The following is a 26,301-nucleotide window of genomic DNA, read 5'->3' as shown; positions in this document are numbered from 1 at the left end:
GTTGTTTGGTTTTTTGTTATTGAGCTGCATGAGCTGCTTGTAAATTTTGGAGATAAATCCTTTGTCAGTTGCTTCATTTGCAAATATTTTCTCCCATTCTGAGGGTTGTCTTTTTGTCTTATTTATGGTTTCCTTTGCTGTGCAAAAGCTTTGAAGTTTCATTAGATCCCATTTGTTTATTTTTCTTTTTATTTCCATTTCTCTAGGAGGTGGGTCAAAAAGGGTCTTGCTGTGATTTATATCATAGAGAGTTCTGCCTATGTTTTCCTCTAAGAGTTTGATAGTTTCTGGCCTTACATTTAGGTCTTTAATCCATTTTGAGCTTATTTTTGTGTATGGTGTTAGGGAGTGATCTAACTTCATACTTTTACATGTACCTGTCCAGTTTTTCCAGCACCACTTATTGAATAGGCTGTCCTTTCTCCACTGTACATTCCTGCCTCCTTTATCAAAGATAAGGTGACCATATGTGCGTGGATTTATCTCTGGGCTTTCTATCCTGTTCCATTGATCTATCTTTCTGTTTTTTTGCAAGTACCATACTGTCTTGATTACTGTAGCTTGGTAGTATAGTCTCAAGTCAGGGAGTCTGATTCCTCCAGCTCCGTTTTTCGTTCACAAGATTGCTTTGGATATTCGGGGTCTTTTGTGTGTCCATACAAATTGTGAAATTTTTGTTCTATTTCTGTGAAAAATGCCAGTGGTAGTTTAATAGGGATTGCATTGAATCTGTAGATTGCTTTGGGTAGTAGAGTCATTTTCACAATGTTGATTCTTCCAATCCAAGAACATGGTATATCTCTCCATTTATTTGTAACATCTTTAATTTCTTTTATCGGTGTCTTATAATTTTCTGCGTACAGGTCTTTTGTCTCCTTAGGCAGTTTTATTCCTAGATATTTTATTCTTTTTCTTGCAGTGGTAAATGGGAGTGTTTCCTTAATTTCACTTTCAGATTTTTCATCATTAGTATATAAGAATGGCAGAGATTTCTGTGCATTAATTTTGTATCCTGCTACTTTACCAAATTCATTGATTAGCTCTAGTAGTTTTCTGGTAGCATCTTTAGGATTCTCTATGTATAGTATCATGTCATCTGCAAACAGTGACAGTTTTACTTCTTCTTTTCCGATTTGGATTCCTTTTATTTCCTTTTCTTCTCTGATTGCTGTGTCTAAAACTTCTAAAACTATGTTGAATAAGAGTGGTGAGAGTGGTCAACCTTGTCTTGTTCCTGTTCTTAGTGGAAATGCTTTCAGTTTTTCACCATTGAGGACGATGTTGGCTGTGGGTTTGTCATATATGGCCTTTATTATATTGAGGAAAGTTCCCTCTATGCCTACTTTCTGCAGGGTTTTTATTATAAATGGGTGTTGAATTTTGTCGAAAGCTTTCTTTGCATCTATTGAGATGATCATATGGTTTTTCTCCTTCAATTTGTTAATGTGGTGTATCATGTTGATTGATTTGCGTATATTGAAGAATCCTTGTATTCCTGGAATAAACCCCACTTGATGATGGTGTATGATCCTTTTAATGTGTTGTTGGATTCTGTTTGCTAGTATTTTGTGGAGGATATTTACCTCTATGTTCATCAGTGATATTGGCCTGTAGTTTTCTTTCTTTGTGACATCCTTGCCTGGTTTTGGTATCAAGGTAATGGTGGCCTCGTAGAATGAATTTATGAGTGTTCCTCCCTCTGCTATATTTTGGAAGAGTTTGAGAAGGATAGGTGTTAGCTCTTCTCTAAATATTTGATAGAATTCACCTGTGAAGCCATCTGGTCCTGGGCTTTTGTTTGTTGCAAGATTTTTAACCACAGTTTCAATTTCAGTGCTTGTGATTGGTCTGTTCATATTTTCTATTTCTTCCTGATTCAGTCTTGGCAGGTTGTGCATTTCTAAGAATTTGTCCATTTCTTCCAAGTTGTCCATTTTATTGGCATAGAGTTGCTTGTAGTAATCTCTTATGATCGTTTGTATTTCTTCAGTGTCGGTTGTTACTGCTCCTTTTTCATTTCTAATTCTATTGGTTTGAGCCTTCTCCCTTTTTTTCTTGATGAGTGTGGCTAATGGTTTATCAATTTTGTTTATCTTCTCAAAGAACCAGCTTTTAGTTTTATTGATCTTTGCTATCGTTTCCTTCATTTCTTTTTCATTTATTTTTGATCTGATTTTTATGATTTTTTTCCTTCTGCTAACTTTGGGGTTTTGTTGTTCTTCTTTCTCTAATTGCTTTAGGTACAAGGTTAGGTTGTTTATTTGAGATGTTTCCTGTTTCTTAAGGTGGGATTGTATTGCTATAAACTTCCCTCTTAGAACTGCTTTTGCTGCGTCCCATAGGTTTTGGGTCGTCGTGTCTCCATTGTCATTTTGTTTCTTGGTATTTTTGGATTTACTTTTTGATTTCTTCAGTGATCACTTCGTTACTAAGTCGTGTATTGTTTAGCCTCCATGTATTTGTATTTTTTACAGATCTTTTCCTGTAATTGATATCTAGTCTCATGGCATTGTGGTCGGAAAAGATACTTGATATAATTTCAATTTTCTTAAATTTACCAAGGCTTGATTTGTGACCCAAGATATGATCTATCCTGGAGAATGTTCCATGAGCACTTGAGAAGAAATTGTATTCTGTTGTTTTTGGATGGAATGTCCTATAAATATCAGTTAAGTCCATCTTGTTTAATGTATCATGTAAAGCTTGTGTTTCTTTATTTATTTTCATTTTGGATGATCTGTCCATTGGTGAAAGTGGGGTGTTAAAGTCCCCTACTATGAATATGTTACTGTCGATTTCCCCTTTTATGGCTGTTAGTATTTGCCTTATGTACTGAGATCCTCTATATTGGGTGTGTAAATATTTACAATTGTTATATCTTCTTCTTGGATCGATCCCTTGACCATTATGTAGTGTCCCTCTTTGTCTCTTCTAATAGTCTTTATTTTAAAGTCTGTTTTGTCTGATATGAGAATTGCTACTCCATGTTTCTTTTGGTTTCCATTTGCATGGAATATCTTTTTCCATCCCCTTACTTTCACTCTGTATATGTCTCTAGGTCTGAAGTGGGTCTCGTGTAGACAGCATATATATATGGGTCTTGTTTTTGTATCCATTTAGCCAATCTGTGTCTTTTGGTGGGAGCATTTAATCCATTTACATTTAAGGTAATTATCGATATGTATGTTCCTATTCCCATTTTCTTAATTGTTTTGGGTTTGTTATTGTAGGTCTTTTCCTTCTCTTGTGTTTCTTGCCTAGAGAAGTTCCTTTAGCATTTGTTGTAAAGCTGGTTTGGTGGTGCTGAACTCTCTCAGCTTTTGCTTGTCTGTAAAGGTTTTAATTTCTCCATCAAACCTGAATGAGATCCTTGCTGTGTAGAGTAATCTTGGTTGCAGGTTTTCCTCCTTCGTCACTTTAAATATGTCCTGCCAGTCCCTTCTGGCTTGCAGAGTTTCTGCTGAAAGATCAGCTGATAACCTTATGGGGATTCCCTTGTGTGTTATTTGTTGTTTTTCCCTTGCTGCTTTTAATATGTTTTATTTGTATTTAATTTTTGACAGTTTGATTAATATGTGTATTGGAGGAATTCTCCTTGGATTTATCCTGTATGGGACTCTCTGTGCCTCCTGGACTTGATTAACTATTTCCTTTCCCATATTAGGGAAGTTTTCAACTATAATCTCTTCAAATATTTTCTCAGTCCCTTTCTTTTTCTCTTCTTCTTCTGGAACCCCTATAATTCGAATGTTGGTGCATTTAATGTTTCCCAGAGGTCTCTGAGACTGTCCTCAGTTCTTTTCATTCGTTTTTCTTTATTCTGCTCTGGAGCAGTTATTTCCACTATTTTATCTTCCAGGTCACTTATCCGTTCTTCTGCCTCAGTTATTCTGCTATTGATCCCATCTAGAGCATTTTTAATTTCATTTATTGTGTTGTTCATCATTGCTTGTTTCATTTTTAGTTCTTCTAGGTCCTTGTTAAATGTTTCTTGCATTTTCTCTATTCTATTTCCAAGATTTTGGATCATCTTTACTTTCATTATTCTGAATTCTTTTTCAGGTAGACTGCCTATTTCCTCTTCATTTGTTAGGTCTGGTGGGTTTTTATCTTGCTCCTTCACCTGCTGTGTGTTTTTCTGTCTTCTCATGTTACTTATCTTACTGTGTTTGGGGTCTCCTTTTTGCAGGCTGCAGGTTCATACTTCCCGTTGTTTTTGGTGTCTGTCCCCAGTGGTTAAGGTTGGTTCAGTGGGTTGCGTAGGCTTCCTGGTGGAGGGGACTAGTGCCTGTGTTCTGGTGGATGAGGGTGGATCTTGTATTTCTGGTGGGCAGGTCCACGTATGGTGGTGTGTTTTGGTGTGTCTGTGGACTTATTATGAATTTAGGCAGCCTCTCTGCTAATGGGTGGGGTTGTGTTCCTGTCTTGCTAGTTGTTTTGCATAGGGTGTCCAGCATTGTAGCTTGCTGGTCGTTGAGTGAAGCTGGGTGCTGGTGTTGAGATGGAGATCTCTGGGAGATTTTCACCGTTTGATATTATGTGGCGCTGGGAGGTCTCTTGTGGACCTGTGTGCTGAAGTTGGCTCTCCCACCTCAGAGGCACAGGACTGATTCCTGGCTGGAGCACCAAGTGTCTTTCATCCACTCAGCTCAGAATAAAAAGGAGAAAAAGTAGAAAGAAAGAATTAGTAGAAGTAGAAAGAAAGAAAGAAAGAAAAGGAAGGAAGGAAAGAAAGGAGAGAGGGAGGGAGGGAGGGAGGCATGAGGGAAGGAAGGAGGGAAGGAAGGAAAAAAAGAAAGAAAGATAGGGTAAAATAAAAGAAAGTATGATAAAATATAATAAAGTTATTAAAATGAAAAATAAGTATTAAGAAAAAAAAACGGACGGATAGAACCCTGGGACAAATGGTGAAAGCAAAGCTATACAGATAAAATCTCACACAGGAGCATACACGTATACACTCACAGAAAGACGAAAAGGAGAAAAAATCATAAATCTGGCTTTCAAAGTCCACCTCCTCAATTTGGGATGATTCGTTGTCTATTCATGTATTCCACAGATGCAGGGTACATCAAGTTGATTGTGGAGCTTTAATCCACTGCTTCTGAGGCTGCTGGGAGAGATTTCCCTTTCTCTTCTTTGTTCTCACAGCTCCCGGGTCTCAGCTTTGGATTTGGCCCCGCCTGTGCATGTAGGTCGCTGGAGGGCGTCTGTTCTTCACTCAGACAGGACGGGGTTAAAGGAGCCACTGATTCGGGGTCTCTGGCTCACTCAGGGTTGGGGGGGGAGAGAGGGGCACGGAGGGCGGGGCAAGTGCGCAGCGGCAGAGGCCGGTGTGACGTTCCACCAGCCTGAGGCGCGCCGTGCTGCGTTCTCCCGGGTAAGTTGTCCCTGGATCCCGGGACCCTGGCAGTGGCGGGCTGCACAGGCTCCCGGGAGTGGTGGTGTGGACAGTGACCTGTGCTCACACACAGGCTTCTTGGCGGCGGCAGCAGCAGCCTCAGCGTCCCACGCCCGTCTCTGGGGTCCGCGCTTTTAGCCGCGGCTCGCGCCCCTCTCTGTAGCTCCTTTAAGCGGCGCTCTTAATCCCCTCTCCTCACGCAGCAGGAAACAAAGAGGGAAGAAAAAGTCTCTTGCCTCTTCGGCAGGTCCAGACTTTTTCCCGGACTCCCTGCCAGCTAGCTGTGGCGCATTAGCCCCTTCAGGCTGTGTTCACGCTGCCAGCCCCAGTCCTCTCCCTGCGCTCTGACCGAAACCCGAAACCCGAGCCTCAGCTCCCAGCCCCGCCCGCCCTGGCAGGTGAGCAGACAAGCCTCTCGGGCTGGTGAGTGCCGGTCGGCACCGATCCTCTGTGCGGGAATCTCGCCACTTTGCCCTCCGCACCCCTGTTGCTGCGCTCTCCTCCGCGACTCCGAAGTCTCCCCCTCCGCCACCCACAGTCTCCACCCGCGAAGGGGCTTCCTAGTGTGTGGAAACCTTTCCTCCTTCACGGCTCCCTCCCACTGGTGCAGATCCTGTCCCTATTCTTTTGTCTCTGTTTATTCTTTTTTCTTTTGCCCTACCCAGGTACGGGGGGAGTTCCTTGCCTTTTGGGAGGTCTGAGGTCTTCTGCCAGCGCTCAGTAGGTGTTCTGTAGGAGTTGTTTCACGTGTAGATGTATTTCTGGTGTGTCTGTGGGGAGGAAGGTGATCTCCGTGTCTTACTCTTCCGCCATCTTCCCCTCCTGCCCCTGGAATCATTCTTCACTTCTCTCTTTATCTCCTATCCACATCTAATCCATTAGAAGGCTGTCTCCACCTTCACATTGTATCCAGAATCTGATCACTTCTCATCACATTCACTGTGACTGCCCCAATTAAAGCCCTACCATCATGTCTCCTGGACTGGCAAAGGCCTCCAAATTCGTCTCACTTCTCCCACTCCCCTATAGTCTATTCTTTAATCAGTGGCCAGGATGATTCTTAAAAATTTAAACCTCATCGTGATATGATTGCCTTCCTCAACACTTGGCAGTGGTTTCCTAGCACATTTGGAGTAACACTCACAGCCCTTCCTCAGCCCACCAGGCTCTCTGTAGCCTGGCCCCTGACCGTCTCTCACTCCCTCTCCCTCCTGCCTTGAGCTGCCTATCCCAACCACACTGGCCTCTGTGCTTTCCTTGAAAGTGCCAAGCACTGTCCTTCCCTGGGACCTTTGAACATGCTCTTCTTTCTGTCTAGAATTCTCCTTGTCCACCCTTTCTTTTGCCCACTGTTTCATTTTATTCCGGATTCTGAAGACTTTCCTGGTCATGGCACTGAAATAGCTCTCCTCCTCCATTTCTCTCTGATGGACATGTTACTGATGCCGTGTTATGTATTGGTTCATTTCTGTCTATCTGCCCCACTAGAAGGTCATCTTCCCAAGGTCAGGGACTTTGTCCTGCTCACTGCTATGCATTTCTATTGTCAGAAATCATACTTGGCACACAGTTGGAGCTCAAGAATTAGTTCTTGAAAGAAAGGAGGAATGAACACATGGTTGAGTAAATGATTTTTGCTTACTCTTGGGCAGGCTTATTTTTGTTCCTACGGAGTTAGGGAGTCCTGCTTTCTGGTTCCTTCTGCCATCCATCTCTCATACATACCTTTACATTAACTGAGATTTTCTTTCACAAGTTGTTTCCCCTGTGTATTCAGTATATGAGTGGCTGACAGTGTTCTCTCTCACTAATAGTGGGGACATTGGAGTCATTTTTACAGGAACAGATGATGGCAGGTTTACCTAACATTCACAGTGACCAGGGAGCAAAATGGAGAATTTGACTTCAGGGCCTTGAAAAAGCATTACTCTTCAAAAAAAGTGTCATTGCACCATTTGGTGGAAATTTGCTTTTTTTTTTTTGCGGTACGTGGGCCTCTCACTGTTGTGGCCTCTCCCGTTGCGGAGCACAGGCTCTGGACGCGCAGGCTCAGCGGCCACAGCTCAGGGGCCCAGCCGCTCCACGGCATATGAGATCTTCCCGGACCGGGGCACGAACCCATGTCCCCTGCATCGGCAGGCACACTCTCAACCACTGTGCCACCAGGGAAGCCCGGAAATTTGCATTTTTACAATTAGAGATTCTTTTATTTGGCTTATATTTTGTTTGTCTTTTTAACTTGTACTTATCTCCTGAAAGTGCTAAAATCTGACCCTATGTGACCACAGCGTTTGAATTATAAAGTGAGTGGCTGTGTGATATTCTCAAACTGTCTTTGTGTTTGAGACTGGAAGGAATATTATACTGGCACTGTAAAGTATTACTGGTCAGTTGTCAGTGACAGTATCACTGTCATCAACTGATGATATTTTTTTTGCTTCATCCCAGAAAGCAATTCCTCAGACCAAGACCAACATTTATTTGTCCTCATCATGGCTGGGCAGGTAGCTACCTGTCATTTACAGACTTGCTTTTTATATCCGCAGACCAAGTTTCATGAGTTTACCATTCACCGTTTTAATCTACCAGAGAATCATTTCATTAAGAAGATGTGCTTTAGAATCAGATATACTTGTCTTTGCATCCTGCTCTTTCACTTACTTAATTAGGTGACCTTGGAAAATGTCTTATTCTTTATGCCAATTCTCCCATCTGTAAAAGAGGAAATGATATTTTTTTCATAGGCTTGTTGGGAGGATTATATGAAGTCATGCACCTAGATTTGTTAGTGCAGTGCCTGGTACTGAGTAAGCATGCAGAACATTTTGGATGTTATTATTACTTGGGGGATTTGTCATGGTACCCTAGAAGCCTGAAGAAATGAACGCTTTGTCTATCCTGTTCAGCTGGGGTGTGTGACAAGACAAAGGGATCCTAGGTCATGTTCGTAAGGGGCTATGAGGATCAACTAATTGTTTTCATGTCATGGCCGTTTAGTTGAGGCATTTCTACACTTGGTTTCAAAATGCTGCTCACCCACAAAAGGCAGGATGCTGGCCTTTGAAATACCCGCTCTTTCCCTCCTAAGCAGAAGGACAAAGTGAGGCTGGGTTGAAAGGCATCAGAGTTGGGAGAGAGAGGGTGGAAAGGCCTGATCTTTGACATGGACTTAGCCATTAAAGAGAATGCCCCTGGCAGTCAGAAAGCCAAGTTGTCCGGAGCCTGGAGGACTATCCCTACTAAAGGAGATAACAAGCAACGTTTAGCCGAGCGGTCTCCTTTGATTTCTCATTCTGTCAGATCATAGAGACACTTTCCCAGGTTGGTGGAATTCAGACTGTTCAGTTTTCATGGCTTCTGGGTGATTTGTGATTAAACATAGATAGTGCATTTGAAAAAAATGAAGAAGAAAACGACAGACTATGAAAGGACCTGCATTTTAAACAGGAATTTAGAAACCCTTCACTGGTGTGTTTTTTCCTTTGCCTCTTTCTGGGTTGGTATTTTCTCTGGGGTAGTAAACAATAGCAGTAGTGATAAATGTCTTCTATATCTTTAGACAATTCGTTGTTTGCCAATGAATAAAATCTGGGTGTTTTTGGTTAATGGGCTACCAACAGGGTTTTTGTTACATTATATATAAGACTATATATATACATATATATATATATATAGTCATTAAATTTTCCGTTTCATTTTTGTCCATAATGACTTCCACAATTCCTCCATTTCTAATTCTTATAGTGTCATGATAAATTAATTGAAAAAGCAATTTATACAGCATGGCCCATTCCTTTCAAACAAGTGAACAAATTACTGTGACTTGCTATAATTCTAAACTCTCTAAGTTTCTTTTATGCTCTTTGCTGAACTTTGGTTCTTAGAAGTTAGACCATGGCATTCCTGGATCCTTCATAGTAGGACTTTGGATGAAATCAATTAAGTTCTTATAAGTACAGTGTTGGTGTGTGTGTGTGTGTGTTTTCTGTGTCAGCAGGGGACAAAAGGCAGGTGTAGAAGGCCACAAGAAAAAAAGGGAATTAACATTTATTGAACATTTATTATACTCCTTGATTCACATTTGGTATTATTATCCCTATTTTACAAAATAGAACTCAGTGAAAGTCACGTGACTAGTAAGTGGCAAGGCTCAGATTCAAACCATGTCGGTTTGACTCGAAAGCATGCTTGCTGTCTATACCGCACTGCCCCTTTTTGCCTACCTATGTGCTCACTATATCATAGGAGTCTTGGAGTCAGGGCTATATCTGACCTCCTTAATAGACAGAGAGCTCTCCTTTTAGGGAATCATTGGAGGAAGAGGGTTTGAAATGCGAATGTGATAACCATCCAATAACCCACCCCTACCTCACTGTGCCTTGCCCTGGAGTCCAGAGGCAAGCGAGCTACCTGTACCCTCAGACTCAGGGACACAAGAGACAAGCCTTCTGCCTGGGTCACCATGAAGCCAAGGGTGACAACTCTGTCTAGTGAGGAGAAAGGGCTTTGGAGCATCACCTCTGGAGAAGGACCATCTCTGGGAAGACCTGGACTTTTCTCGATCTCATGCCCAGGAATTAGAAACATATTATTGTCTATATTCCCCTAGTAATAAACAGGACCTGAACTCTACATTTCAGACTCTTGCCCAGCCCGGTGACTGAGTTTCACTTGGAAAACCCTGTGAAGATCAAATAGTGAGGCAGAGGTAGAAGAATTATTACAGCAAACCCCACAGGATTGTCCAAATTCTTTTTCTACAATGGGATTTTCACAAGACTGATGATCCTCAGCTTTCAAGCTTTTTAGAATGATGACACTCATTGTGAGAGGCTTTGCTCACTCTTAGGTTTCTTAGAGATTTGCTTCCTGATTTTGATGTCTGTTACTTGATTTCATTTTTACTCTGGTTTCTGTAAGGCCAGGGCCTTGGTGACACATGTTTATTTTTATTGCTACTTTTTCTTTTAAACAATCACATAACTGAGAAAACTTTCCTTAAATCTGAAATGGGACAGCGGATATGAGAATGTTCTTAGGTTTGGTTTACTGTTCAGAAGCTAATGAGTCTTCTGGTATTTATGGGAATGCTGTAGGGTTATGTTAATGCTGTGGGCTTGAGGAATGCTATAATAAGCCACAAAAGGAAATTCTGTCTGAAATCATTCTCCAGGTATGAGTGTAGTGTTGTTATGGTTGTTGTGTTTTCTGTAAGTTATGTACAAACTTCACTGTGTTTTTTCCTTTTATTTGTGTGTGTGCATGTGTGTGTCTATCAGTGTGTATCTTAACCAGTTGTAAACCTGGAAGACATATTCTAAATCAGTATAACCATGGCATATCTGTATATGTAAAAAAAAAAAAAAAAGTACTTGTCAATTAAATATACTGGCACATTGTGAACTCATTTTTAATATGTATACCCTTATCTTAGTGGAGTCAAACTGATAGAAATACCTATATCAAGAAGGTTGAAAAATTGGAGGTAATCTCTGTCCATTTAAACTAATATGTTCAGACATTCATACACTGGCCTACTAATTAAAAAAGAAAGGCCAACTTTCACACAGTCATCTAGAAGTTTGTAAAATGAAACCCCATGACAAGTTTACCTGCTATGAATTAGGCTCAATTGGTTTCCAGCTCCTTCCCTTGATTCTGTACTCTCTTAGAGCTTTAAGGCTGAGACATATCTACTGTTTATCCATATTTCCTTCCTTTGCTCCTCTGGGCCTGTGCTATAAGCATGATAGGCTGCTGTGATTTTGCTATAGGAAATAAAAGGGATTTAGTATTCAAAGCTGGTAAACATCTTTATCCATAGGCAAAGATTTGGTACTAGAAAGAGAGATGATTACGTACATTTGATGTCGATGACTTAAGTTTCCTGTAGAATTTTGTATTTTCCTTACTTCTTCTTCTTCTTTTAAACAAATCAAACCAAACAGGTATTCCTGGAGGACCTCTGAATGGAAAGAATGCCAAGTCTCTCTCCTCCTCGAGCAGCAAGACCCCCACTGGCATGTGACGGGACCCGTTTGTGGAGGTGGGATCCAGACCCGGGAGGTGTACTGTGCCCAGAGCACACCAGCATCCACGGCACAGAGGGCCAAGGAAGGTAGGCAGCCAGTTCTGGGGACAGATTCTGCTGCTGATTGGAAGGGAAATCAACACCAACACCATCTTCTCATATTCTCCTTGATATAATGGACCATCAACATTCACAAATTTAATGTTTTGTTGACTCTTTACAAGCCATCCATAAGTTCTGTTACTTGAAGTAGTTTGGAATAGTCAAAATAGTACTGCTAATAATATCAGTCTCAAAGGATCTTTGTGAAAATTAAATGAGAAAATATACCTAAGATCTCTAGTAAAAATGACTGCTACAGGCTAAGGGTCTGGTATGCTGGAGTGAGTCAGTTGGTGAAGAGTTAGTAGCATTCTTTTTTTTTTTTTCTATACGAGAAGTTTTTTGTGAATTTGTGAGTGTGGGAAGTTCTACAGACATATCACTTTCAGATATCAAGGATCCATTCATTTATTGCCAGGTTTTAGATAATATGAAACTAAGAAGAAGGAAAAGGAGGAGGAAAAACAACTTTCTCCATGGTATCCTCTCTATTAGGCATGTATAATACAATCCATTTGTTTCAGAGTTTAGGATAGTGATAACGTACAAGGACTGAAAAACTGGCCCAGATTTATTTAAGTCAATGGATTGAAAAGCTAAGAGTGTGCAGTAATGCTTCCACTCTAGAAAAATATATGGCCTGTTCCAGGCGCATTGGGGAACCCAACAGTGCCCTCTATAGAAGTGGTCAAGGTGAGAATGTTTCCTTGAGTGTGCATGTACATTCTCTGCTGTAGGACTTGGTTAGATAGAGAAGATGTGAGATTTCTTATTGTAGAAATACATCCATTTCATCCTGTAAAGCTTTTCATACCAGGTGCCTTTTTTTTTTTTTTTTTTTTGTGACATGGCCTCTCATCATTTCAGAGGCCATGACCATAGCCTTGGATGATTCAGCTCATGACTCATAGAAGGATCATCTTTACAGATACCTTAGCATTTGCTTCAACAATTGAAGTTACAGTGTCAAATTTATAGGGCTAGAGTTATTTAAAAATTAGTAGTTAAATTTTATTCCTTCTCTAATGTCACCTTTGGAAAGTGACAATTTACACACTTTCTCTTCCAGCATAGAACATGACTGTGCTTACTCCTCTGAATTTGGAAGAACAAATTTAGATAAAAAGCTTCAGATTATTCTTTCAGACCTTGGTGATCTTTCTATTCTACTTTCTCCTTCTTCCCTTTTACTGTTGTCTACAGTACTAGGATCTTCAGGGGTCAACACATATATAAGAATTTTGTAGAATTGATATATTATGATCAATTTTCAGCTTCAACATTTAATCTTCTATTGACATCTTCATCTTCCTAAAGTTTCTTTAGTAAAAATAGCTTTCTTATCGATCACCTATTTCTAAAGTTTCTTCAACCTTAATCTTTCCAGCTTTCTTAATGGAAACATGCTGGGCAGGAAATTTGCAATTAGGAGGGAAGTGGAAGGATGGTGTTCTAGCATTGGAAGTCATATGCTACATGTTGGGGGATGTTAAATAGAGGAGGGGTGTTAAGTGCAGATTTAGCAGCCTATTAAGCCCTGGTACAGTGTGCTTCAAGCATCTATAAAAGAGGAAAAAATCTTAGGCCAGGCATACTTCCAAATTAATACTTTGGTACACATGGAAACAGAAAGCCCTTAGAAAGCCGAAGCCTGGTAACCCAGTTCTCAGGGGGCACTTAGATGTGGGGACAAGATACATACACATGGATGTATATAACGCAACAATGTACTCTTGTAGAAATTTGAATACAGTAGTCAAGCTATTGCTGCATTGGAAAATACAGAACAGCCACATGGCATTAAAGGCATGGTAAAGATTACTACTTATCTTTGTAATCATTACAAAGGTTTGATTTTGCTCTTGTTTGGAAGTGAACCAGAAAGGTTATTTAGCCATTACTTTCCTTTCTTATAAATGCTTTAATTTCCTGCTGTTATCATTTATGGATATACCTTGACAAATCTGGCAACATGAAAATTTCTTCCTGGCTCCAGTCAAATTGTTCAAGAGAACAATTGAATTGCAGTTATAAGGGACCAAAGAGTGTTTGCCCAATTAAAGAGGCAGAGTTTAAATATTTCTAACCTTTCTGCTAATGCAGTAACAAAGGCCAAAATTGATGACACTTTTTGCATTTCAGTTTTTATAAAGATCTGCTTTTTTGTTTTGGGATTTTTAAATTATTGTTAGATTTGGAAGGGAGAGGGGATTTTAATAGCATTGATTTTGGAAACTCTTTTCTCAGTCATAATTGACTTTTCCACAAGGTTAAGTTTTCCTTTGGCTCCAGGATACTCTGTTCACTCTCTGAAGTGGAATTGCTTGACTTTTCTTCCTTGAAAATCCCACCATCTACTGTGAATTAATTACTCTGCATTCCAAGAACCTGATCTTAGAGGAACCCACAATCTTAGGGAAAAAATAAGGTTAATTTCCATGGATCTCTCATGAAATAAAATGTAATAGAATATCTAGATACCAGAGTAAAAACAACAACAACAACAACAACAACAACAAAACCCAGAAAAGAGTGCTAATTCTCTCCCAAGGGCCTCAGAGTCTCCTGCTGGATGCTGAGGCTGAATGGGACTTCCGTGCAGTTCTGTTGCCAACTTATTCTTGTTGATAGCCAATTCTCCATTTGACCTCAGTTCAGGGTGTTTGTCAGAATAGTATAGTAACATCTATGGCATATTTACCTGGTTCTGCTGTTCACTGTCCATGTGGTGTTTTAACTGGAGCCAAAATAATGCTATAATAATCGATATGAGAAGTGTTACTAGTAATAGTAGACAGGCCAATAGATTGTGAATGAAAATGTAGCAGAGTATTTATGATTTTGTTTACCAGTTATTGTTGTAGAGAGAATTGTATTTCTCTTTTATAGTTCAGAAGCACCAGCAAGAATGATGCTTACCTATAAATCTAAAAGCTTGGATTTGGTGAGACCATTTTCTTCTTGCCCTTTTGTCAGGTGAAATTAAAACCACTCAGCCTGCATTCAAGGGATGTTTCTCGGATGGTAAAACATTGAAAGAAGGAATGCACTTACAAAAATCTAATAAAGACAGGGAAAATTTTATTCCATTCATGATAGTGTGGCCTAGAGATTGGCATATTAACAAATGTAGGATGAAATGGCTTAGAGATGCAGTGTATTTATATGGTGATGAAAACAAAACAAAACAAAAACCTAAAAACTAAATAAAAATTGGGAAAAGATATTGGTGCAGTTAAGCACCATGTTTTAAATTCAGTATTTGGCATTAAATGGACACAGCTACTTTAGAATGCACACCATTTAGCTTTGAATTGTTAATTGTGTTAGTTAACCACTCCGCACCAGTAAGATAGTTCTTGAAAGTCCTATGTCTCTATAATGCTGGGCCCAGAGTTGGCATTAAGACAGTACATGATAAGATAAGGGAACATGTCCTAGTTTTAAGTATGTTGGTTTGGTGAGTAAAAAGTGGATGATCATCACACATAACTTTTTTTTTCAAAAATACTTTGTTATGTCCTAGCTATATTTTAGGGTCTGTCCTAGACACTGGAACTGTAAAGATGCCTCATTAATACAGGCTTTTAATTGTGACAACAATTGTACTAACAATTATGCTATAATGTCTTAGGTAATGTGTCTTCAGTAGTGTGTTACATTTTATATATATACATATGTTTGTAATATATAGGCCATATGTATATATGACATAGTTAAAACCATTTAATTATGCCTGAGAGTAATCTTCATAATGGAGATAATGCTTCAAGAGAGTTTGGAGGATCAACATGAAATCATGTTCTAAGTGGAGACAGGGAGAACATATGGAAATAAACGGAGATGTTTGTATTCAGTGGTGGCATGTGAAGTGGTTTGAGAGGAGCACAGGAAATAAGGAAGTTAAATAACATTTAAAAGCTAATCTCTAAGAAGGATGTTACATAATGATTAAAGGATCAATCCAAGAAGAATATGTAACAATTATAAATGTATATGCAGGCAACATAGGACCACCTGAATACATAAAGCAAACATTAACAGACATAAAGGGAGAAATTGACAGTAACACAATAATAGTAAGGGACTGTAACATCCCAATTACATCAATGGACAGATCATCCAGACAGAAAATCAGTAAGGAAACACAGGCCTTAAATAACACATTAGACCAATGGACTTAATAGTTATTAATAGATATATACAGCATGCAATCCAAAAGCAGCAGAATAAACATTCTTTTCAAGTGCACATGGAGCACTTTCCAGGATAGATCACCTGCTAGGCTATAAAACACGTCTCATTAAATTAAAGAACATTGAAAGCATATCAAGCATCTTTCCTGACTGCAAAGCTATGACTCTATAAATCACCTACAAGAAAAAAAATTCAAAAAAACATAAACACATGGAAGCTAAACAATATGCTACTAAACAGCCACTGAAGAAATAAAAGAAGAAATAAAAAATACCTGGAAACAAATGAAAATAAACAAACAAAAACCCAGTGACCCAAAATCTATGGGACACAGCAAAAGCAGTTCTTAGAGGGAAATTGTGGCAATACAAGCCTACCTTGGGAAATAAAAATCTCAAATGAACAACCTAACCTTATACCTAAAAGAACTAGAAAAAGAAGGAAAAACAAAACCCAAAGTTAGTAGCAGGAAAGAAATTATAAATATCAGAACAGAAATAAATGAAATAGAGGCTTAAAAAAAACCCAATATAAAGACAAATGAAACTAAGAGCTGGTTCTTTGAAAAGATAAACAAAATTGATAAACCCTTATACAGCTTCATCAAGTCAAAAAAGGAGATGACCCAAATCAATAAATCAAAAAGGAAAAAGCAAAAAATGAGACTGACACCACAGGAATACAAAAGATCATAAGTGATTACTCTGAACAACTATGTCAATAAAATAGACAACCTAGAAGAAGTGGACAAATCCCTAGAAATGTAGAGTCCCCCAAGACTGAACCAGGAAGAAATAGAAAATATGAACAGATGAATTATCAGTAATGAAATTGAATCAGTAATTTTAAAAAATCCCTACAAACAAAAGTCCAGGACCAGATGGCTTCACAGGTATATTCTGCCAAATACTTAGAGAAGAGTTAACACTCATCCTTCTCAAAATACTCTAAAAAATTCAGAAGGAAGTAATGCTTCTGAACTCATTCTGTGAGACCAACATCACCCTGATGCCAAAACCAAAGACACTACAAAAAAAAAAAATTATGGGCCAGTATACTGATGAACATAGATGCACATATCCTCAACAAAATTTTAGCAGTTCGAATTCAACAATACATTAACCACATTTGTGGTTCAATATCCACAAATCAATTAATATGATAAACTACATTAATAGTTCAAAGAATAAAAATCATGATTATCTCAATAGATGCAGAAGAAGCTTTTGAAAAAATTCAGCATCCATTTATGATAAAAATTCTCCACAAAGTAGATACAGAAGGAACATAATAACGACTATATATGATAAGCCCACAGCTAACATCATGCTCAGTGGTATGAAAGCATTTCATCTAAGATCAGGAACAAGACAAAGATGCCCACTCTCAACAGTTTTATTCAACATAATATTTGAAGTCCTAGCCACAGCAATCAGATAAGAAAAAGAAATAAAAGGAATCCAAATTGGAAAGGAAGAAGTAAACCTATAACTGTTTGCAGTTGATGTGATATTATACATAGAAAATCCTAAGGATAACTTAAAAAAAATCTCTGGAGTTCATCAATGAGTTCAGTAAATTTGTAGCATTCAAAATTAATGTACAGAAATCTGTTGCATTTCTATACCCTAACAACAAACTATTGGAAAGAGAAATTAACCAAATAACCCCATTTACGATCACATCAAAAATAATAAAATACCTAGGAATAAACCTAACTAAGGAGGTAAAAGAACTTTACTTGCAAAATTATAAGACACTAATAAAAGAAACTGAAGACAACACAAACATATGGAAAGATGCTCTGTGCTCATGGATTGGAATAATTAATATTGTTGAAATGACCATACTACTCAGTGCAATCCCTATTAAAATACTAGTGGCATTTTTCACAGAGGTAGAACAAATAATTTAAAAATGTATATGGAAGCACAAAAGAATAGCCAAATAATCTTAAGAAAGAAAAACAGAACTGGAGATATCACAGTCCCTGAATTCAGACTACAAAGATACAGTCATCAAAACGTAGTATTGGCACAGAAACTGACACATAGATCAATGGAACAGAATTGAGAGTCCAGAAGTAAACCCACACACTTATGGTAAATTAATCTACAACAAAGGAGGCAAGAATATACATTGGAGAAAGGTCAATATCTTCAACAAGTGCTGCTGGGAAAACTGGACAGCTATATATAAAAGAATGAAATTAGAACATTCTCTAACAGCATATTCAAAAATAAACTCAAAAGGAATTAAAGACCTAAATGAAAGACTGGAAACCATAAAACTCTTAGAAAAAAATATAGGCAGAACACTCTTTGACATAAATCATAGCAATATTTTTGGGGGGTCTGTCTTCTAAGGCAAAAAATTAAAAAAACAAACAAATGGGATCTAATTAAACTTAAAAGCTTTTGCACAACAAAGGAAACCATCAATGAAATAAAAAGACAGTGTACTGAATGGGAGAAAATATCTGCAAATGATGTGACCAGTAAGGGGTTAATACCCAAAATATATAAACAGCTCATAAAACACAGTATCAAAAAAACAACCCAGTTGAAAAGGCAGAAGATCTGAATAGACTTTTTTCAAAGAAGACATACAGATGGCCAACAGGCACATGGAAAGATGCTCAACATCATTAATCATCAGAGAAATGCAAATCAAAACCACAATGAGATATCACCTCGTACCTGTCAGAATGAACATAGTCAAAAAGACCACAAATAACAAATATTGACTAGGATGTAGAGAAAAGGGGACCCTCATACACTCTTGGTGGGAATGTAAATTGGTGCAACCTCCGTGGAAAACAGTATTGAGGTTTCTCAAAAAAATAAAAATAGAACTACCATATGATCCAGCAGTTTCACTCCTGGGTATATATCTGAAGAAAACAAAAACACTAATTCGAAAACATACATGTGCACCAATGTTCATAGTGCATTATTTATAATAGTCAATGTATGGAAGCAACCAAAACATGCATCAATTACATGAGTGGATAAAGAAGATGTGGTATATACATATATACAATGGAATACTATTCAGCCATAAAAAAGAACAAAATTTTTCTATTTGCAACAACATGGATGGATTTGGAGGGTATTATGCTTAGTGAAATAAGTCAGACAGAGAAAGACAAATACTGCATGATGTTATATGTGGAATGTAAACTATAAAACAAATGGATGAATATAACAAAACATAAACAGGCTCACAGATACAGAGAACAAACTAGTGTTTAACAGTGGGGAGAGAGTAAGGGGGAGGGGCAATATAGGGGTAAAGGATTAAAAAGTACAAATGTCAGTGTGCTAAGAGAATTCTCGTGAATGGTCATGTCCTACTTGCAAACTTATTTTGCAAAAACATATGCAAGAACTTTTTGAGATATGAAATAAACTAATTTACCTTATGAACAGATGAACAGATTTCTTAAGGGGCTATTGAAGGAGGTATTCCACCATCATTTGAGGGTCTAGAAATGTCCTTTACCTGTCTTTAGAAATTGGTTTAAAAGTCAATAAGCTCACTTGGGTGTGAGAATAGTGTCAGGAAAATAATATGCTTAGAAATTCCCTTAGCGTCAACCCTTAGAGGAGAAATGAGACTGCTTCAGTGGGGTTACAGCATTTTCTCTTGTTTTATAGTAACAGAGAATCACAGATAACTGGATGAAGTAATCTTTGCTAATTAATAGCAGGATATTGGATGGCAGTTCACATGAGACCAAGAGATAGAAGACTATTGGCCTGTAATATTTCTACCTTGGAAACATACTCAATTATTAGGAATATATAGAGTATATACGAATATAATTCAAATATTCTCTCCAAAAGTGTGAAAGCTGATAAAAGTTTAAAAGGAAAGGAACATTAAATACTTAGAGGGAATTAGGTCACCTGGTATCTAAATTGGGATTAGTTTCTAGTGGTTCTGTTTTATTGCATTTGTATCTCAGTTTAGTGATTTTTTAAATCAAGTGTAACAGTCTTATCTTAGTATGATATAGCAAATGTTTACTGAATTACTGTACTTAGTGAAAATATTGAAGAGTGCCTACTTTAAGCATTCATTAGATTATCAGCCTGTTCTTGACATTAAAAAATTTTTTAAATTTATCTCAGGGTTTAATTCACATGATTGAAATAAGAGCGGGAGAGAACTTCCCTTGACAAATGATAGATGCAGGATATTTGAGGAGAAAGTCTACCATTGAATAGAAGTTACTCCTTGGGGGGAAGAATAAACTTGTCGAAAAATGGGTCTTTTTTACAACATGTGAGCCCTGCTTAATTTGATCTAAAAAGGAAGAACACTTGTTCTTTTTTGTTTAATATGTTATATATTTATTCAGAATTAGCACAACTGAATTGATAATTCAGTACAGTGTACTACTGAAACCAGAGTATGTGGCATCACAGAGGAGGCAGATCGTCAAGAACCTAGAACTAGATGTGAGTTTGGATTTTTCCAGTGGTTTTACCAGTAATAGTTTAGCTTTTCTAATCTTAAAATTGCACTAAGACCATACTCCTGTAACAGCACATCACTTTTACCTGATATCTGGCCATTCTGACTGTCTTTGTTACTCATTAAGCTGTAAAGCCCTTGAAAGACATGCTGGGGTCCTTCTTTATATTTCCAAGTGCCAGCATCTATCATGTAAAGGGCAAATTTTTAATGCTATGGAATTCAAAATGGAAATCTCTTCAAGTGAGAGTGAAATACTGAGTTTTGTTATTTTTATTTATTTTTTTGCTTTTTGGGTAACACAGAGGAAGAAATTGTTTTACTGTTGACAAAACCAAAATGATCTCCTATGTGGAGATCAGCATTCCATGCCAAGGCCAGGTGGTCCAGACGCCCTGGAGTGAAATCATATTAAATAGAAGATATGAGGGTCATGAAGTGATGGAAATGGTCCATCACTTGCAGAAAGATTGAGGAAGAAGGTAAAGGAGAGAAAACAAAGACAGTCACTGGGCCAGCTTGGACTGAAACTGTGGTTTTACCCAGTGGTCTTGGCTCAATACACTAGGTAGTTGATTTTTGAATAATTTTTAGAGTTAAATATTGCCCCCTTTGTTGTTCCCCAGAGAAGAGAGATCATGGAAACCACAAATGATTTCAAATTATTTATGTCTATCAGTTTTTGATCTTTAACAGTCTAGGAGGGGAGATGAGACAAACAAATAACTACAGAAATAAGTGCCTTAAGAGAAAATAAGAATTTTAAGGAAGGGGAGGCTAAACCAGTGAGATGTGAGGGCGATAGGGTATGTTTGTTAAGAAGAAAGCTTTTACATGGGCCTTAGCAGAAGGGCATGCTTTAGACAGGGGTTCATATGAAGGGGACAGAATCCCAGGTGAAGCAAACCATGTGAGTAAAGACACAGAAGTGGAAAGTCATAGAACATATTTAGAGTGAAACCAGTACTCAAGTTGGACATGGATATGGAATGGATGAAGGTAAGGGCCATGGCTTTAGGGTAGAGACAGAACTCTAGGCTGTGGTCTTTGGCCTTATAATGGTCATGAGATGCTAGAACTTGAAGTATTACCCTCTCTATCCCTGTGTGACACTCTGAGCTCCAACAATACTAAACTTTTTTTTTTTTTTTTAACATTCTAGACCTTTGGAGCTAGTCTCTGTCTGACCACTGACCATGATCCTAAGGTTTCCCTCATTCCCCTTCACCCTCATGAACTTCTCCATAGCTCTGACCTATCACCTGGATAACCTCTACTTCTTAGAAATTGTTTCCTCTGGGAATCCTTTGAGATGACATAGGCTTTCTGCTCCCCAGTCACGTTATTTCACTGCATTGTAATTGCACTGCTTGTGTGCACTGTTAACCAGGCTACTGTGCAAGGTCTGTGACGTTGGGGACTTCATCTGTGTTGTTCACTGTTATTTTCCCAGCATTTAGCACAGTATCTGGTAAATAAAAGATGCTTGAACTGAATTCAAGCTTTGCCCCTTCTCATGTTTCTTTTACCACCTTTGTCTTTCTTTCTCTTGGCCAATGCTCTACAAGGACGTGGTTCTCAGTCCATTTTCAGACTTGGATAAAACAGCATATTGTAGTGCCTGGGATCTGGCTTCCTGAGTAGCAGCTGAGGGGCCGGTAGTTCAACCTGGGAGATACAACCTGAAAGGGTAGGAGACTTAGCTCCTTGAGGAGTGAAATGTCACTCAAGGGAAACGTGATTTAGGAGGGAGCCAGGCTATTCCCAGTGCACCTGTATATTATTCCAATATCTTCTTTTTAATCCTTCCAGAGAAATCTGGTTTTCCAAATACACAAATCTGGCCTATATACCTTTGTGTTTTATTGTATTGGGTTGGCCAAAAAGTTCGTTCAGCTTTTTCATACCATCTTATGGAAAAACCCGAATGAACTTTTTGGCCAACCCAATAAAATGGTAGCCAGCAAAACACATTGCATAGCATTGCTTCATATTTTCCTTGCTTTACTCCTGGTGTTTTTTCCCCTGTCACTGCCTCCTTGCCTTGCAACTTGCAAAGAAAGTGGGGTTTTTTGGGCTGTGCCCTGTGGCATGTGGAGTCTTAGTTCCCCAACCAGGGATTGAACCCATGCACCCTGCAGTGGAAGCACCTAGTCCTATCCACTGGACTGCCAGGAAGTTCCCAGATAAAATATTAACACCTTAATTCTCATCATAAGCTCTTCTTTCTAGAGGGCTCAGCGACACAAAACTCAATGAGTATGTATTGAAAGAAAGAATGAGAGATGCTATTTTTAAGGATTTATTATAATAATCTAGATGAGACATAGTATGAGCCTGAAAGATGGTGGCAGCTGTAAAAGCTCTTCTTTTTTCTCTTTCATTTTCCTTCTCTTTTTTTCCTCTCTCACCCTCATTTTCCTTCCTCTTCTTTTATGTATCATCCAATTTTCTTTTTTCATTTCTTCCTGTTCCTCATCCTTTCCCTCTTCTTTTCATCTGGCATAAAGCCATGGCTCACGGGCCCAGCCGCTCCGTGGTATGTGGGATCTTCCCGGACCGGGGCACGAACCTGTGTCCCCTGCATTGGCAGGAGGACTCTCAACCACTGTGCCACCAGGGAAGCCCTCAGTAGGTATTTCTTGAACAAATGAAAACAAACCCCTGCATCTAGTCTTACCATTCAGTTTCAGGCTTTTCTTTTCACATTGGAACAGCTCTTCTCTTCTTTGCGATCGTTCACATACACCTGCACTTCATTAACGAACAGTTAAGTTCTTTTCAGAGTCGAAGATTGCATTTGGAAAAAATCTGCTGAGACTAGTGCATTTACAATCTTTAGTTGGGTGTCTCACTAAACTTCATTTTGTCAGCTGGATTAGATTTTTCTTGAACACCAGGCCAAGAGGTAATTAGGTTCCTCTTGGCAGTGCAATTTCTGAAACAAAGTTATCCCTTCCGAATCTATTTGTCCAGGCTTGTTGAATATGTGAATGCAAGTAGGACATAGAAGAAATATCCACTTATTGTCCAGCTCTTCCTGCAGGAAAGTTTCACAACTTTCTCACCAATTTATTTTAGTCATTAGCATTTTTCCATGCTCTAGTTTGAACTTCACACCAGGTTCTCTCCTCAAGAGGGAAGAGTCACTTAGTAAGATCTCTGTGTGTCTAAGAATGGTTAAATTACTCTTCGTGTTTTCTGGCCATTTTCTCAATAATGGAGAGAAGAATCAACTTCCCTGTCAAGGAAATTCCCTGGTGGAGCAGTAGTTAAGAATTTGCCTGCCAGTGCAGGGGACACAGATTCAATCCTTGGTCTGGGAAGATCCTACATGCCGCGGAGCAACTAAGCCCAGACACCACAACTACTGAGCCCTCAAGCCACAACTACTGAAGCCCGCGTGCCTGGAGTCGTGCTCTACAACAAGAGAAGCCAGTGCAATGAGAAGCCTGTGCACCGCAACAAAGAGTAGGCCCTGCTCGCCTCAACTAGAGAGAGCCTGTGCGCAGCAATGAAGACCCAACGCAGCCATAAATAAATAAATAGATAGATAGATAAATAAAAGACCCTTTGCTTTAAAAAAAAATTTCCATGTCAAGAGAAAAGCTGAAAAAACAGCTGAATTGTGATACCCCTTCTAATTTTAAGATTCTCTGTGTCTCCATGTGGAATATAATTGTAGTTCATTTTATTCTTTCAAGGTCTGCTTTTCTAAGACTTTGATTTTATTTCAAACTGTTGATGAAATGTACCTGAGTTGTCCCAGTTCTTTTAGGCTCGAAGCTCAGTACTGAACCCAGATATTTCTTTTTGAATAAGCTATAGCATTTTAAATGCAGTGTTCCCACATTGTACTTTTTATTGTCCTGCCCAACCCCATATCAGATTCTTTCCCAGGGTTCCAAACTTCAGGATATTGTCTCTCCTGCTGCCAAATGTTCATGCTAAAAACCTGGGCAATATCCTTGGCATTTCACAGTCATTCACCTCTTTGCCCACACTCAGTCTGTCACCAAATTTTGTTAGTTCTGTTATCGAACCAAAACTTGGATCCACTCGCCCACATGTGGTAAAGCCAATCTACTGATGCTGGGTTGTGGTGAAGGAAAGTGCAGCATTTATTATAAGGCGCTGTACAGGGTATCTGGGACAGCTAGCGCTCAAAAAGTCTGAACTCTATGGCTTTCAGCAAAGCTTTTTTTTTTTTTTTTACATCTTTATTGGAGTATAATTGCTTCACAATGGCGTGTTAGTTTCTGCTTTATAACAAAGTGAATCATTTATACATATACATAAGTTCCCATATCTCTTCCCTCTTGCGTCTCCCTCCCTCCCACCCTCCCTATCCCGCCCCTCTAGGTGGTCACAAACCACCAAGCTGATCTCCCTGTGCTATGTGGCTGCTTCCCACTAGCTATCTATTTTACGTTTGGTAGTGTATATATGTCCATGCCTCTCTCTCGCTTTCAGCAAAGCATTTTTAAAGACAAGGTGAGTGAGGGGAGTCCCAGGGCATGTGATCAGCTTGTGCATAATTCTCCAATTGGTTGATGGCGAGGTAACAGGGCAGTGACACAGGGGTTAATGGTATCAATCCTCAGGTGCCAGTAGGTCTGGGGACTATGTGCTCATGGTCATCAAGTAGTTAATTTCTTCCATTTGGTGGGGTTTTAGCATCTGTAAAGCAGCTCAGGAAACATGCATCAGATACTGTTATCTAGGTACTCCACAGAGGAGCTAAAGCAGAGGATAACGGGGACAGGACTGTTCTGGGAAGCCCCACAGGGTCCTGCTTGGTTACAACTCTACTATTTTTTTTTGTTGTTGTTTATTCTATTTATTTCTATCTCCCTTCTAGCATTATTTCTCATTTGAACTACTGTAATAGTTTCCTGACTTATTTCCCTCCTTCTACTCTTACCCCCATATAAATAGAGTGGGGCATATTTAATGTGGTTTAGCACATGGTCTCTGCAGAAACACTACCTCTGTCCACATTCTCACTCTGTCACTTACAAGCTGTGTGGGGATGATGATCATTCCTAGCTCATAGAGTACCTTGAAAACTAAATGAACACACACCCTTACACATCACTTAGAACAGAGCCTTATACAATAAGCACTGAATAACTATGAGCTATTATTATTTTCCTTTTCCACACTCCAGTTGAAGCAACTTTACAAGAAAGCTTATTTGAGTCTATTGCTCCCATGCAAAATGACTTCAGTGACCCCCTCTGAATTAAAACTTCATAACATCTCTCACATAGCGATGTATGATCTGGCCCTGGCAAACCTCTCCAGCCTCAACACCCTCCCTTCCACTCCTTCTTTTGCAGCCACATGGTGTGGCATTGAGCAAGTTAGTTGACCTTTCTGTGCTTGAGTTTCCATCTTGCGGCTAGATGCTAGCATCACGTGGTCACCTAGGCAGCAAAGAACAGGAGAATCATGGACCCAGATCTTAAACATCTTGATTCAGAGCTGATACTCTTGCTCAGTACATTTAAGAGACTAGTCATTGTGTCCCTGTTTCAATGAAGAAGAGTGAGGGAAGGGGGAATCCCCTGGCTAAGCAGCCATTTCCTAGCAATGGCTGTACACTTTGGAAGAGAAACACAGATCTTTGAGGGGCAGCTCGCTGTCTCTGCCACAGGTATTCTTTTCTATTAATTAATTACCCCTGTATTAATTTCCTATTGATGCTGTAATAAACTTAATGACTTAAGACAACACAAATTGATGATCTAACAGTTCTGGAGGTCGGAAGTGTGAAATGGGTCTCACTGGGCTAAAATCAAGATGTGAGCAGAGCTGTCTTCCTTCTGGAGACTCTAAGGGACAATCCATACCTCACTTTTCCCAGCTTCAGGATGACCCCCTTATTTCTTGGCTCATGACTCCTTCCTCTGTCTTCAGAGCTACCTGGCAACATCTTCAGATGTCTTTCTATGACCCTTATTCCTCCCTCATCCACTTATAAGGATTCTTGTGATCACATTGGTCCCACCTGGATAATCTAGAATAATCTCTCCATCTCAAAGTCAGTTGATGAGGAATCTCAATTCTACACCAACTTAATTCC

The 26,301-nt window shown here is 39.1% G+C and overlaps 1 protein-coding gene across 1 annotated transcript in view; it reads left to right on the top strand.

The window, feature by feature from the left end:
* Positions 1-26,301, top strand: part of THSD7B (thrombospondin type 1 domain containing 7B) — a gene marked incomplete at its 5' end in the record, with an annotated part of 794,653 nt that overhangs the window by 213,663 nt on the left and 554,689 nt on the right. Inside the window, one exon of the mRNA XM_081243155.1 lies at positions 11,350-11,519. Coding sequence (XP_081099281.1) covers positions 11,350-11,519 — 170 coding nt within the window. The remainder of the gene's footprint in view (positions 1-11,349; positions 11,520-26,301) is intronic.

Source organism: Mesoplodon bidens, assembly GCF_964165515.1.
Source record: "Mesoplodon bidens genome assembly, chromosome: 8".
NCBI lineage: Eukaryota > Metazoa > Chordata > Mammalia > Artiodactyla > Ziphiidae > Mesoplodon > Mesoplodon bidens.
Note: the sequence above shows the minus strand (reverse complement) of the source record. Positions and strands in the feature narration are given on the sequence as shown.